Source organism: Phyllostomus hastatus, unplaced genomic scaffold, assembly GCF_019186645.2.
Source record: "Phyllostomus hastatus isolate PE091 unplaced genomic scaffold, TTU_PhHast_1.1 phas_contig_41, whole genome shotgun sequence".
Taxonomy (NCBI): Eukaryota; Metazoa; Chordata; class Mammalia; order Chiroptera; family Phyllostomidae; genus Phyllostomus; species Phyllostomus hastatus.
The window spans coordinates 458,471-472,665 of record NW_025333876.1 but is presented as its reverse complement, the minus strand read 5'-3'; the positions used below and the strand labels follow the sequence as shown (position 1 = coordinate 472,665).

The following is a 14,195-nucleotide window of genomic DNA, read 5'->3' as shown; positions in this document are numbered from 1 at the left end:
GATTAAATAAAAGTGCACATGACCCCTTTACCCTTTTCAAATATCTGGTGACAAAAGTAGACCTGACTGCAGGTGGTGAACACACAATGTAATACACAGATGATGTGCTATAGAATCATATACTTGAAACCTACATAATTTTATTAACCAATGTCATTTTATTACTATGAAAAGTAATAAAAAGTACATGAAGGCACCTAGTCTACATATACAGGATGCTGAAGTCAAGTGCTTAATGACAATGGTAGTTCCTTAAAAGTTCCACATCCACTCTTAACAATGGAATCCACGGTACTGTCACCATGAATTTTGATATACAATAAACACTGATAAAGACACACCTAAGAGGCCTTTCTTCATCACTATTTAGACTTCAAAAGCATCACCAGCAGTTGCAGCTACTTCATCCCTGCTCACTAGAAGACAAGCATCTGTTAAGCATTCTGCCTCCATTTTCTCACTTTATCCTCACAAGAACCCCTTGAATATGTACGACTGTCTCCCCAGCCCCCATTTCATATACCAGGAGGCTGAGATGTTAGGTAACCAGTACCTGCTATCACTGGCGCAGGGGCACCTTTGCCAGAAATCCCTGGCCACTTCTCTGGCCCTTTACCTTCCAGACAAAATCATAAATTAATTATATTATTCCTTTTCTGGGAGCTCAATTAAATGGCTAAGGCTCTGAGAGAGTATTAGAAAATTGTGGTTGACATTTCTGCAGCAGCTCAACTTTTAAACTCTGCTGTGATACTCACCCAGTTTATAAAAAGGGCTTGAGTGTATTTCACAACCTCAAGAGTCACCAGTAAACTGATGGGAATAAGGTTATTGTACAAGATGATGAACGTCAACAAGTTATATCCAAAATTATCCGAGGTCGTGTCTGTGGAAGAAAACCAGAACATCTGTATTGCTTCAGTTAGTCTTCATTGTTTCCTTTTATTTTATTGTTTCAAAATTTTTTCAACAGATGCTCACAAAAAATGTATTGTCTTATGTATACATTTAGAGATTCAAGTTAAAATAGTTATTGAGCTTCTGCTACATGGAACCAACTGTGAATACAAAAACTATTAATACGCAATGCTTTCCAATAAAGAGCTGGCTTCTAATAGGAGATTGTGGGGCAGGAGAGTAGACAGAGGCAAACATGCCCCTCAATGTGGACAGGCATCAGATATATCTGTTAAAGAGATGTTCACAGGGCATTGCAGAAACAGGACAGATTTTTTTAAAGGAAAAGCACGGTCAACTGAAGACCATCCAGAAAAATAGAGACATCAGTCAAGTTTTGGAGGACAGAGAGAAAACAGCTAACTAAAAAGGATGTAAAAAATAGGAAGGCATTTGAAATTGTTGTAAGGAATATCCACAACTCATTAAGGTATAGGTATCTTTGAAACATTCCAAAGAATTGGTAAAATGGAAAAAAAAGTGTGAATAAGGAAAACAGGTGAAAAGAGGGAGGCAGGCAAGGACCCTTGAGTCCATTTATTGAAGATAAGAGAAGGAATGTCTTGTTGAAACAAGGCCTCTAAGAGATGAAGCCCAAAGCAGTGTCAGGATCAGCTTGGAAAGGAGGAGGGTCCAGGAGAGGGATAGGAGGTAACAGTTCTGTGCCTATCAAAAAGGGAAAGTTCTTTGAACTGAGTGAAAACTCCAACAGTGACAGTGCAAATGTGAAGCTTGATGGCGCTTACCTGAGCTATTCAGACTTTATATGAATAATGAAGTAGAAAGCATATGGGTGTGACAAAAAGACCATTCTTCCACTGTACATCCTGCAGCTAGTACTGAAGTTTGACATTATCTGAACAATTCAATACTATTTTCCACAAAACCTCTATACCAAGACAGTGTCAATGTTGTTTATTTACCCAAACCATACTTCATGAACTAACTATGAAAAGAATCTTCACATTTGAAGCTAGATACATAACATGGTTCAACTCCAAATTTTAAAAGCCAAAATCAAGGGATTTGAATCTAAGCTACAACTGAAGTCCTAGTCACATTTCCTACTTTTGTAAAGTGGAAACAAGAGTTTCCTCAGGCAGTTCAAAGTGTATGAGTTCTGTATGAGATAATAAAAGGAAAAAAATGTTTTCATCAGTTGAACTAAAGTGTATTGAAAAACAGAAATAACAGTAAGGTGAAAAGACAATATCCCAAAACTTTAAAATTAAAATTTATTATTCAAAAAAATTTTACCATTAAATTTTGTTTATTTTCTGCAATTGCTGTGTAAGGAGACTGACAAATCTTCTCCAAAAAAATGAAGCAATAAAACTCAACAAAATTGTCCAAACATTTAAAGTGCTTGGAAACTGATGATAGAGTATATAAAGAATTTGAAAGCATGCATTAAAGAAAATTTACTCAATCTTGGTAAGTGGAGGCCTTTGACATTTAATTCAAAGGCAGCTTCTCCTTCTTTCCCCAACATCCAGGTTACTTAAGTTCTGTTCTGGGAGGGTGGTTGGGGCAGGCCTTGAGGACCGGCATCTCTCATCTTCTCCCTCCCTGGCTCATGTCACATAAATCTACCTCAGGGCAGCTGCTACCAAAGAGCCATGGCAGGTGGTCAGGACAGGGACAGCCTGAGGGAGCTGACATTATTTGGAGCACAGCATAAAAAACAATAGAATTTCTAGTGGCTAATAATCAGGGAAGACAAATATCTCACAATATCAGTAGGGATAAACAAAACAGTAGATCAGCCAGAAATGAAGCAGGAAGATCCATGGAAAACATGCCAAAGAAACCTTGCTAAGATCACACTCAACCCTGGTGGTCTAGAAGTTCATGTCCACACACAAGGCTGCATATGCTCAGGAGAAACCAGAGAGGGTACTTGTGAATTAGTAGTCCCTGACTGAAGGTGGGTCAGACTTCAGATTCCCCAAACATTAAAAGGATTCTCCAAGTCACACATAGATCAAAGAACAAAAGGGTTTAAGCACAACCTCTCACCAATCACTGGCTGACCACTAAGGTATGTGGACCCCTAGGAATCCAGGCTTAAAAATAAAAACAAGGAGAGGACTGTCTATTAATGAGGATAGAGTTTCTTTCTGAGGTATCAAAAATGTTGTAAATTTAGGTTGGGGTGAGGGCAGCCCAATTCTGTGAATGTACAGTTGACCCTTGAACAACACGAGTTTGAACTGTGTGGATCCACTTATATGCAGACTTTTTTCAACAAATACCTACACTATTTTACTACACTGTTTTCCATCTGCAGCTGGGAATTGGCAAATACGAAGGATCGACTGTATGTGTTGATCCATGCCATTTTACACAGGGGACTCAGCATCCACAGATTTTGATATCTATGGGGGGTCCTGGAACCAATTCTGGGTGGATATGAGAGCCAACTAAGTTGTAGGGGAATCAAAAATTATACACAGATTTTTTTTACTGTAAGGGGGGTCAGCACCCCTAATTCCTATATTGTTCAAGGGTCGGATGTACTAAAAATAACTATATACCTTAAACTATATCTTTTAGAAGAATTAAAAGGTAAAATAGTGGAAATAAAACTGAACAGTAATATCAGAAGATATACACTGCAGGGTAAAACAACTCTGTAGAATGAATTCAGGCAAGTTATTAAGCAAATAAATAAAAAACAGCAACAACAAGCTCCAGGAGGAAGAGGAAAACAGAAACCAGAGTTTCTGCAATAGAATATCTAAGATACTCAGTTTTCAACAACAACAAAACAGGGAAAAGACAAGAGTAGAAACTGCTTTTGAGGGTAGTAGCTCAAATGATAGACCAAAGGCTTCAAAGCAGTTGTTATAAATATATCAAAGAGCTAACAGAAACTAAAAGAAAGTATGGTGACAATGACTGGTTAATTAGAGAATATAAATAAATAGATGTAAGTTTTAAAAGAATGTAACAAATGGAAATTCTGGAATTGAAAGATAGTTAAATTTTTTTTTAAATCACTACTGGAGCTCAACAGTGGATTTGAGCTGGCAGAAAACAGAGTGATGAACTTGAATACAGATCAATAAAGATTATCCTATCTAAAAAATAAAAAAATAATAAAGTAAAATTAACAGGGCCTCAGAAACCTGTTAGGATACATCAGTAAACTAACATATAAATAATGGAAGTACCAGAAGGAAAGGCAAGTAAGAGTATGGCAGAAACAACAAATAATAGCTGAAAATGTACCAAATTTGATGAAAAATATGACTATACATATCAAAAAAATCTCAACAAATTCCAAAGAGAATAAACTCAAAACTATTGAAAACCAAAGACAATTTTGAAAATGGCAATAGAACAATGACTCCCATACAATAGAAAACACAATAAGATAAGAACTGGCTCCCCAGTACAATGGAGGCCAGAAGACAGTGGGATAGCATATTCAAACTACTGAAAAAACAACACTGTCAACCAAGAATTCTACACAAATTCTATGTCTTTTTTTAATTTAGATGTTGTCTATTTTGTTTTATTTTAATCTTTATTGTATTTTTTCCATTACCATTTATAACTCCCTTCCTCAGCAATCACCACACTGCTGTCCATGCCCATGAGTCCTTTTTCCTTTTTCCTCAATTCCTCTACCTCCTCACCTGCCCACCACTAGCTGTCATCTGCTCTCCATCTATGAGTCTGTCCCCATTTTCCTTGTTAGTTCAGTTTGTTCATTAGATTCCACATATGAGTGAAATCATATGGCACTTGTCTTTCTCTGGCTGGCTTATTTTACTTAATTTAATGTTCTCTAGGTATCAGCAAAACTACCCTCAAAGACAAAAATGAAATTAAGACATTCCAATATAAAAATTGAGAGTATTGGTTGCTACCTAAACTGATTTATGTTAAATGCTAAAGGAAGTTCTCCAAGACAAAAGGGAATCACACAGGTGGTAATTAAATCCACAAAAAGAAATGGGGCAGCAGTACAGGTGGTCACATAGGTACTTAGACAATATGAGGACAGATTTTTATCCTTTCTTTTGGATTTAAAATAAACAATGGCAAAAATTATTATCAAATGATATTATTAGACTTATGTACAGATGTAATATATATGAGAACACAAAGGAGTGAGGAAAGAATGAAGTCACATGAAGCAAAGAAATGAAATAAGCTGGTAACTCAAATCTGCAGGAAGAAATGAAGTAAGTAGGTTAATGTAAAAAAAACTCTATAAGCTCCTTTTATGCCTTTTGTTTCTTTAAAAGGCATGACATTGTATAAATCACTAATTACAAAACTATTCTAGATAGATGCAATATATGATAAAAAGTATCATAAAGCAAGGGACAAGATGGATCTATATTAGAGGAAATTGTCTGTATTGTACCAAAACTAAATTCTTATTAATCTGAAGGAGATACTCACAATTAAGGCATACATTGTAATCCCTAGAGCAACCACTAAGAAAATAACTTTTAAAATAGAATTAAAAATAATCATTTGAATATAAAACAGTCCTCAAATATGTCTATCTTTAATTCATCCCATAACTCCTAATCTTTCAATTCCCCTTGAAAGGCTGGCATCACACAGAGTAGCCAAAGGGCAGTGAAATATGGGATGGCCACCACACATAAACCATGCATGGAAGGATTTTCCAAAAATGTTTTGTCTTACTTCAATAAGCAACCCACCCAGACACTTACCCATCTTCTTGATGTACCAGTTCTTTCCATCCTGAGACCCATTCCAGTACAGGGCCCCTGCTGAGCTCACCAAGGCCATGACCAAAAGGATGCCAAACAACACCAGGATCTGCACATTGGTCACTTTCTCAACATTCGATCTTTTAAGAGGAGCTTTGGTGGAATTCTGTACAAAAGCATTTAAAATCAGTAAGGGTGACACAGACTCAGGGGCAAGGAGTGGGGAGAAAAAAAAGTAAGTTACCTAAATTCAACAAATAAAAATAAAAGGCTATTGTAGCCAAATAACCAGTGAAATTAAAAAGTGTACTATACTCCTGAATCAGCAGCTAGTTTTAAATAAAAATGACTGAAGACACATTCCACCTTGTTAAAAACCACATTTCAACTTTACTGGATTCAACCTATACTTCTTTTCATTACAATTTAGCATAAAATTAGCTACTTGCATTATCTTTGAACACAACAGGTTCCAAATCATTTAAGTCCAGTGTGAAATAAATCAGAATGTTTCTAACTCAAGAAAAACTGAAATATTCTATATCCTAAAAATCTAGAGAGGACCTTCAAAGTAATAATTAGGTCTACAACTAATATACAAAGATAGATTTGAAAGTACACATTTATTGAGAAAAAAGACATATCAACACATACACATCAATAATGCAAAATAGAACATCAATAGGTGTCAAAATAAATGGGTGGACAAATAATTCATTTGGAAAACTGAACAAGGAACAAGCAGGAAAAGTCAGGAAAGCTCTAGTGGCCAGAGGAGATTTGAATGGAGTCCCAAATCATAAACAGAATGCAAACAGGAAGGTAAACAAAAGCAGAAAGACAACCTAACATCTATAAGTGTGCATGGCCGGATCTCTCACCACTGGTGGGGACACCAGTCCAGTGAGAACAGAGGCTAGTGTTGGGAAGTGAGTCTAGAAATACTCATTAAAGCCAAATTCAAGGCCCACTTCACAATAGGTGGGAAACTTGGGACTATATCCTCTCAGCAGTGGAACAGTCAGTAAAACTGTTTGTACTAGACCATTAGGCACTTAAAGTCATTTTATTAAAAGTTTCCCAAAGGTGATTGTGGTGGGCAGAATAATGACTTTCCCCCAATGACAGCTGTATCCCTAATGCCTGGATGCTATGAACATGTTACTTTATATGGTAGAAAGGACTTTGTAGGTGTGATTGAATTAAGATCCTTGACTGGGGAGAGTATATTGTATTATCCAAGTGGACCCAATTTAATGACTAATGACATGGGTCCTTGACCAGGCTGTGTAACTACAGAAGCATGGTCACAGAGATGCAACACTTGGCTTTGAAGACGAAAGAAGGCTGTCCTGAGCCAAGGAATTAGGGCAGCCTTTAGAAAGACTGGAGAAGGCCAGAAAGATTCTTCTCCAGAGCCTTCCTGAGTGTTCTGTAGAAAGGAATGCTGCCCTGCGGACACTTGATAGGAGACTTCCAACCTACAGAACTGTAACATCGCAACTCTGTGTTGTTTACGGGGGAGATGAGCATAGGAGCTTCAGTCTGCAAGCCTCTTACCATGAGTCATGAGCCCGTCTCTTTAGAGGCAACACTGATTTGCAAAGATCAAGTGATTTGAAAGCTTATGGGGCATTAACGAGCCATGAAAATGGTGCCTCGTCGTTACATAAGTCAGCGCTCTGTCCTGTTCTCAAATTATCCGAACATTAACGCAACTATGATGAAAATGTCTCTGACAAGAAGAATGCAAATAAAGTCACAATTTGAAAATAAAATTAAGATGAAAATAGAAGGCAATTCCTCAGTTCCATAGAAAAACTCATGCCACAACATCTCTGAAAGTATCTGAATTCTACCGCCAAGCCCAGCAACGCTACTCTCATGGCCAAGGCTTTCTGTGGAGTGGGAGCCAGGAAATGTCAGACTGGCGATTTTGAAAAGTAAGTCCAGTAACTATCTTAACAGCACAACAGCATCTTCCTTAATATACTCTTTGCTCCCTTTTACTCTAGCTCTCTAAATTATTTGCCCTTGACAGACTTTTTTAAAAATCCTCTAAAATCTAAATGAAAATCCATTAGTAAAAGCTGACCTACCGTCAATCAAATGCCATTTAAAGGTTGACAAGGATGACACATCACCTCTGGCCTCAGGTCAAGAACCAAGAGACCAGTTCCAAGACTGCCCATCCCAGTCTTTCAAAACTAAAGATGACCTTATCATTTTAAGTAAACATTCGTTGGAGGCACATGCAGAAAAAAAAAGTTACAATAAACATCATTTCTGTGATTTTATTCATTTGTGAACTTCTGATCTTTTCCAGCAGTTAAATCCTGGCCAGTTAACAGAGGTGGGAAAAGTTGTCTTTCATGCAACACAAGAGCCCAAAACTTCAGGCTTCAACACATACGCTTAGTGGAAAGCCGAGCTGTCCCTACTCATTCCCACCTGCTGACATGTCGACTTTCGAGGATGAGCTTGTCGTGTGAAATTCTGACTAGCATCATAATTTCTGTAAAATTCTTAGGAAGCGCTGAGTAACAGAGCTCTTAATAGAAACAGGCCAAAATGTCATCTTCTGTAAAAGTTTATATCTGACCTGAATTTTACATATCTCACTTCCTCCTAAGAAAGCAGTCAGAAGAATATGAGTTAGAATGTGGGCTCAGGCACCAGACTGCCAAGTTTTGAAACAAAGCTCTCTCTCTGCCTGGGTGTGTGACTTTGGCAACACGCTTAGACACTCGGATTCTCGATGTCTTCATCTAAAAGATGGAAATAACAGTATCTTCCTCACAGAGTCATTGTGAGGGAGAAATGAGTTAATACAAGCAGACTACTTAGTACATGGGGCACTAAGTATTTGCTGTGATTCCTGTGATAGTATCTCTCCCATTAAATCAACCAACAGAAGCAGTAGACACTGAAATATTTCTACATGTAACTACACTCAACATGAACAAGGGGAATCTGAAGAACGGAAGGCATTGAGGGGAGAGTTTGAAAGACAAAGTAGAAGGGCCCTAAAGCAACTGCATTTCCTCTCTGCAGTCCAGCAGCACAAGCACAGAGGAAACATGTTGTTTCCCAACCGGGATGGCTTCCAGCTATTCGTGTTATATTCTATTCCCCATGAAAGCTCATCATTTTTCTGTTGTTTCAGCTCTGAAGGCACAGAGACTCTAGCACGGACACTTCTGGGGCTTTCCATTATTCTGCACTCAGTCAACATGTCATGGGCCTTGCAAAGAGATTTATCACATCTGGGTGCAAGGAAAGGTGCCCACCACACTCACGGCATGCAGATTCATAAGGTGATTTAGCACACACCTTGCTGACTGAAGAGATGATGGGTTCATTTTAAGTGTAACGACCTCACACGCCTTTGCTTCAAAGCTATATTGCCAATAGATGATCTAGATAAACAGCGACAGCTTGAGAAAACAACCAGTGTATCGGGAATCTTGAAGAATGCCTACATTTGTAACATGCATAGTCTAAAAACTAGACTCGGGGCCTTGCGCAAATTTGAATTCCTTGTGATCTTTTTGTTACTTCATAGAAAAACAGAAGTGACCTGTAATTAGTGGAGCTGCAAAAGTGTCAGACAGTAGATGCTGGCACTGACTCAGAAAGTTAGAAAATACGCAGTAGGTAGCAGAGCACTACTTATCAAGATAGTCTTCACATACAGGAGGCTCAGAACAACCAAACCTAGAACTAGTGAGTGCCTGTGAGTGGGCGAGGACCTAGCAGGGAGGATGGACTGGGCACATGTCAGACATACTGAATAAGAGTCATCCAAGAGCTGCCTCTCAGCATTCACTAACCACTCACTTTTGAGCTGCATGGACCCCTCCACGTCCCGCCCCACACACACACACACTCCCTGCGACCATTCCCCACACCATGCCCTACCATTCCAGGACCAAATTTCCCTACATCTTTGCCCCCTTTCCGAAGCAGTTCTGCCCCTGCCTTACCCAGTGGAGGACACCCTTTCTTGAAGGTCCTGCAAGCAGAGGGTGCTCCAGTGAAGACTCACACCCCTCAGAATCTCAAGAGAACATTACTGAATGTACACGTGGGACCCAATAATACTGCTGACATTTTACTCCTCTAATGCCATGTTAAAAACCCACTTGTAAAATTCATGCCATTCAACAACACTACCTTCTGCCTCTTCCCTCAGCAAGTCCACCCATCCCTTTACTCCTTGAAGACTGGAGCAATTGACTTACAGCATCCATCTCTACCCCAGTTTTGCCACAATGCGATCTTCAAAGTCACAGCACTGACCCATTAAATGGTGTAGTCTCTCAGTTCTTTACTCCTCAACATCAAATGCCCTCCAACAGCTCTACCTTTAGCCTCCTACTCCCGTGGTTCACTCCCAGCCTTACCCATTCTACACACCCTCCACCCTAGAAACTCAAAGACAAGCACCCTACACACTGATCAGCTGTCACTCAGCAACTCTAACAATCTTCTTCAACTTCAGTGAGTCTCTCAACCCTTCTAATCCTCCCCATTTCCTGCCTCTGTCTCAGCTCCATTACCCAGCTGGTGTGGACACTGGGGTCTATCGCTTCCTCTGTTCTAACAAGTATTTAACTCATTTGACCTCTAAGAGTGGACCAACACAATAGCCTCCTTCTCCAACTCTACACCTCAAATGTGCTTCTTAGTATCATTCTTAGTAGCTAGTCAACTGACACCCCCAAACCTGGGTTGGTTGACCCTTCTGTATACACCAGACCACTCTGTAATGATACCATTACAACAATGATCTCTCCACTTCCTAACTCCCTGCTACTCCTAAGTGCATGTGGTTACCCGGGGTAAGGCTGGGCCTTTCACTATTGTATCCATTCAGCTTGGCACAAGACACAGTGCACAGTGGTCACTGGACATTTTTAAGTTAATAATATAGTTAAATATGTGCTGTAGAAATGATACAAAAAAGGCAGACAAGATAAAAAGCCAATCCTCATTAATAGCTACCATTAGTAAAATAAGATAGCTAAGAGATACCAATGAAATATAAGAAGTGACACACAGGGACACTAATTGATGTTGAATTTCAATGCAGTCTAGCAAAATGTGTCCAAATATATTTGTGGTCTGCAATTCACAACTAATAATATTAAAAATATTAACAGGGAGAAGGAGCAACATCATTTTCATTAATTTTTGGGTATATAAAGAATAAACATTAGTTCAACGTAACTGACTTTAAATTGTCTAAAATTCAGTTAACTAAGACAATTCACTGTAAAATCCTAATTAATGGAATGAGGAGCATAAGCAGTGAGAGAAATAAAGAAGGAAGAAGTCATCGCTGAAGCCCAGCAAATAAAATGTGTAGGAACTGATTGTCCCCCTAAATATGGAAAGCAAGACCATTGATATTTCAAGCAGGAGGTAACATCTGACATAATAACAGAAATCTATGAGAAACTATCTAAAGAACCAAAATAAAGGCACTTCCTTCCCAAAAATAGGTTCATAGACAAACTCAAGCTTCCTAAATGCAACATCGACAGTTCTACACTCTATGCCATAAAAACAGAACAAAATTTTTAAAGACTAAAATCAGCATTGTTTTTCAGCATAGAAATGTTTTACCTGCATGAGTTTGGTGTCGTGTCCAGTGTAAACAACTATGCCAAAGACCCACTGAGTATTTCTAAGCTGTGTACCTCTTAATAAGATCTGGTCAGGCCCAAGGGCAACAGGGCTAAAAACAAGAAATAATATTTATATTCAATGATAGTCTGACAAATGAGCATGAGCTTTCCCCTTAAACATAAACCCACATAATCAAATGTTTCCTTTACTCAAATTTGAATTATTTCACTGAGGAACAGGGTCAAGGAAGGTTATCATTAACTTAATCTCAAAAAAAAGGGACCCACCAGAAAGGTTTCTCTTATCCATTCATCACTACAAAAAAATTTTTTTGTTTTCCTATAAAATGTTAGAGGAATTTGTGTCTCTTATGATCCAATTATAAAACCAAAGAAAGAAATTGCTCAAATAATCAGATGTTTATTCATTTAGGAAACCCAGTTTATTTTAGAGTTCATTATAAGAAAAAATAGCAATAAAGCTATAATATCAGATTTGTCAAGAATGACAGTGACCAAATAAAAGGCTGAGTGATAATTTAGAAACTTGAAATGGGAACCGGTGGAATGGCTCTGCACACGAACTGAGACATGAGGAGAGAGCAGTCACGTGTAGTTGTCATGGTCATTGTGGGTTGGTTCCCATCATCAGGTCCCTCTCTGTGGGTCTGTTCAAAAACTACAGTGGAGAGCATTGATCAGCATGCGGATTACAGATAAGCAGAGGTCAAAACTGCACCCCAACGTAATGACAAAAATGACTCTCCAACAATAAAACAATGCCAAGAGACAAAGACGACAGAATATAGACAACAGGGCAGTGGATATTTCCAAGGAAGACTGATTGTTGTTCCTTTCATTTAACTTTCTAAAAACAAACCCTACTTAAGGGCCTCTCTAATGACACCATTAGCTCTTATACACCTCAGAAACCTCCCTTCCGCCTCTCTGGATAACAGCGTGCAGTCAAAGCCATCTCTCCTTTCTGGCAGGTAATACACACAGAAAGAACAGGACAGTGCTGTGAGGCTCACTTCAGACCCTCTGGCTGTTCTTCCTTAACAAAAATCAGTTCTTTCTTTAAATTTCAGGGATGGTTTAAATTGATTGAAACAGTGGTTCCTAAAAAGCTTACATCTAAGCTAAACATGACAAAATCTCACTCTTTTTGAAATATGAAACCAGAAGACAAACTAATATTTTCTAAAGCTCCAGTAATGCTGAGTCCCATTTAAAAAATAAAAAACACTAAGAAACAGGAAAGTGATACCTCTTCCCATCTAAGTTCAAGTTTCCAGTGAAGTCATAGAGGTGGCGGTTGGGCCCTTCACATTCCACAGTTCCAGACAACTTCATCAATACCTCCCTCGTTTGCATATCGGCCGTGTGACTCAAACCCTAAAATGGTAAATCAAAAGGAGAAATTTATTACAATCTTCCACGTTGAGGGACAACATTCCACATCCCCACTGTTAATCTAAATGATGAATCCTCTAAAATGAAACAGGAAATAACTTGGGAAGGCTAAGGGATCAAACTATCAACCCGCAAGAACAACGTTAGGGCAGCTTTGTTCACAGGCAGCAACCTAATGCAAAAGTTTCAAATGAATTCAATGAAGCAGAAAGTTAAGATTCCACCATTGTGCTGGAAACACCCATGTTTAATAACAATTCACGCACTCAAACACCTTACGGAAAAGCATCTTCATTAGCCATATTCTAACACTGGTGATAAATATAAAGTACCCCTTTAACACAGTGTGATATCTAGCACGCAGTAACTCTTCCTTAAACAGAAAAAAAATGTCTAAATCAAATATTTGAGGTAGAAAAGAAAGATATGTGAACATAATTATCAAACTCGACTTTATGCAGTATACAATTTAAGTGGCAAATTCTTCAGATGTTTACTACATTAAAGACTATTCTTCATTCTAGAATTTTAAAATATGGTAAGAATAGATTTATTTAGAGGATGGAAATTTTGTATCTATTATACCATTCTCTAGAATTAGAATCTCAGTTAAAACAATGGAAAGGGAGGTACCCATTGTCTGTCTAACTTTATCTCTCCCTGTAGGTGCTGCACTTTCCACCATGCAGCTCAGCCCCCAGAGCCTCTCTCCACAGGCACCAACAGGCAGAGTGCACAGTGAGACCTAAGTTAAGGCATGACCCGCTTCCTGACCCATTCTTTCTTGGATGAAACCCACTTGTGTAGGTCCTCCATCACTCTTAAGCAGTTCCCCTCATAATAGAAGACACGTTCTCCCCATAGCTTCCATTAGGGTTAAGGCATAGCCCTCTGTGCAGAAACGTTTTTTCCTCCTGATAAAGCACTGACTGGTACATGTGGGGACCAGGTTTGGGCCTCCTTGACAATACAAGTCACAAAAAATAACTTTACCTGGCGTATTTTAAGGTTCGTCTCCCCGTCTAGATTAGCTGTTTCAACATAACACATTGCCTGAGGTTCACTAAGGAGAAAAGGGGGAAAAACTAAGTTTAGTAAGGTCCCTCCACAAACACGCAGCTCATAAAGACTCTACTAAGGAAACTATTTCTGCAGACCAGCCCTTCAAAATAGTGCTACAGTTGACCCTCGAATGACCCAAGGAGTTAGGGGCGCCTACACCAACCCCCACTGAGTAGTCAAAAATCCAAGCTTAACTTTTAAGTCCCCGCAAATTTAACTGCCCCCAGTTGTCCCTCAGTATCCATAGGCAGTTGGCTCCCGGACCTCCCATACCAACTCTGCATCCTCCCAACCACGGACAGAAAATGGTATTTACTGAAAAAGACCCACATGTATGTGGGCACATATACTTCAAACCTGTGTAATTCAAGGGCCATCTGCATAAAGGATGACTTTAGTAGCAGTAACTGGTAGAAAGACAAACACT

At 38.8% G+C, this 14,195-nt stretch overlaps 1 protein-coding gene across 1 annotated transcript in view; it reads right to left on the bottom strand.

Annotated features, from left to right (window-relative positions):
• Nucleotides 1-14,195, bottom strand: part of ATP8A2 (ATPase phospholipid transporting 8A2) — a 568,312-nt gene that overhangs the window by 418,126 nt on the left and 135,991 nt on the right. Inside the window, exons 8-12 of the mRNA XM_045844948.1 lie at nt 13,700-13,769; nt 12,561-12,688; nt 11,289-11,400; nt 5,658-5,823; nt 759-886 (exon numbers count right to left, since the gene is read on the bottom strand). Of these exons, the coding sequence (XP_045700904.1) occupies nt 759-886; nt 5,658-5,823; nt 11,289-11,400; nt 12,561-12,688; nt 13,700-13,769 (604 nt within the window). The remainder of the gene's footprint in view (nt 1-758; nt 887-5,657; nt 5,824-11,288; nt 11,401-12,560; nt 12,689-13,699; nt 13,770-14,195) is intronic.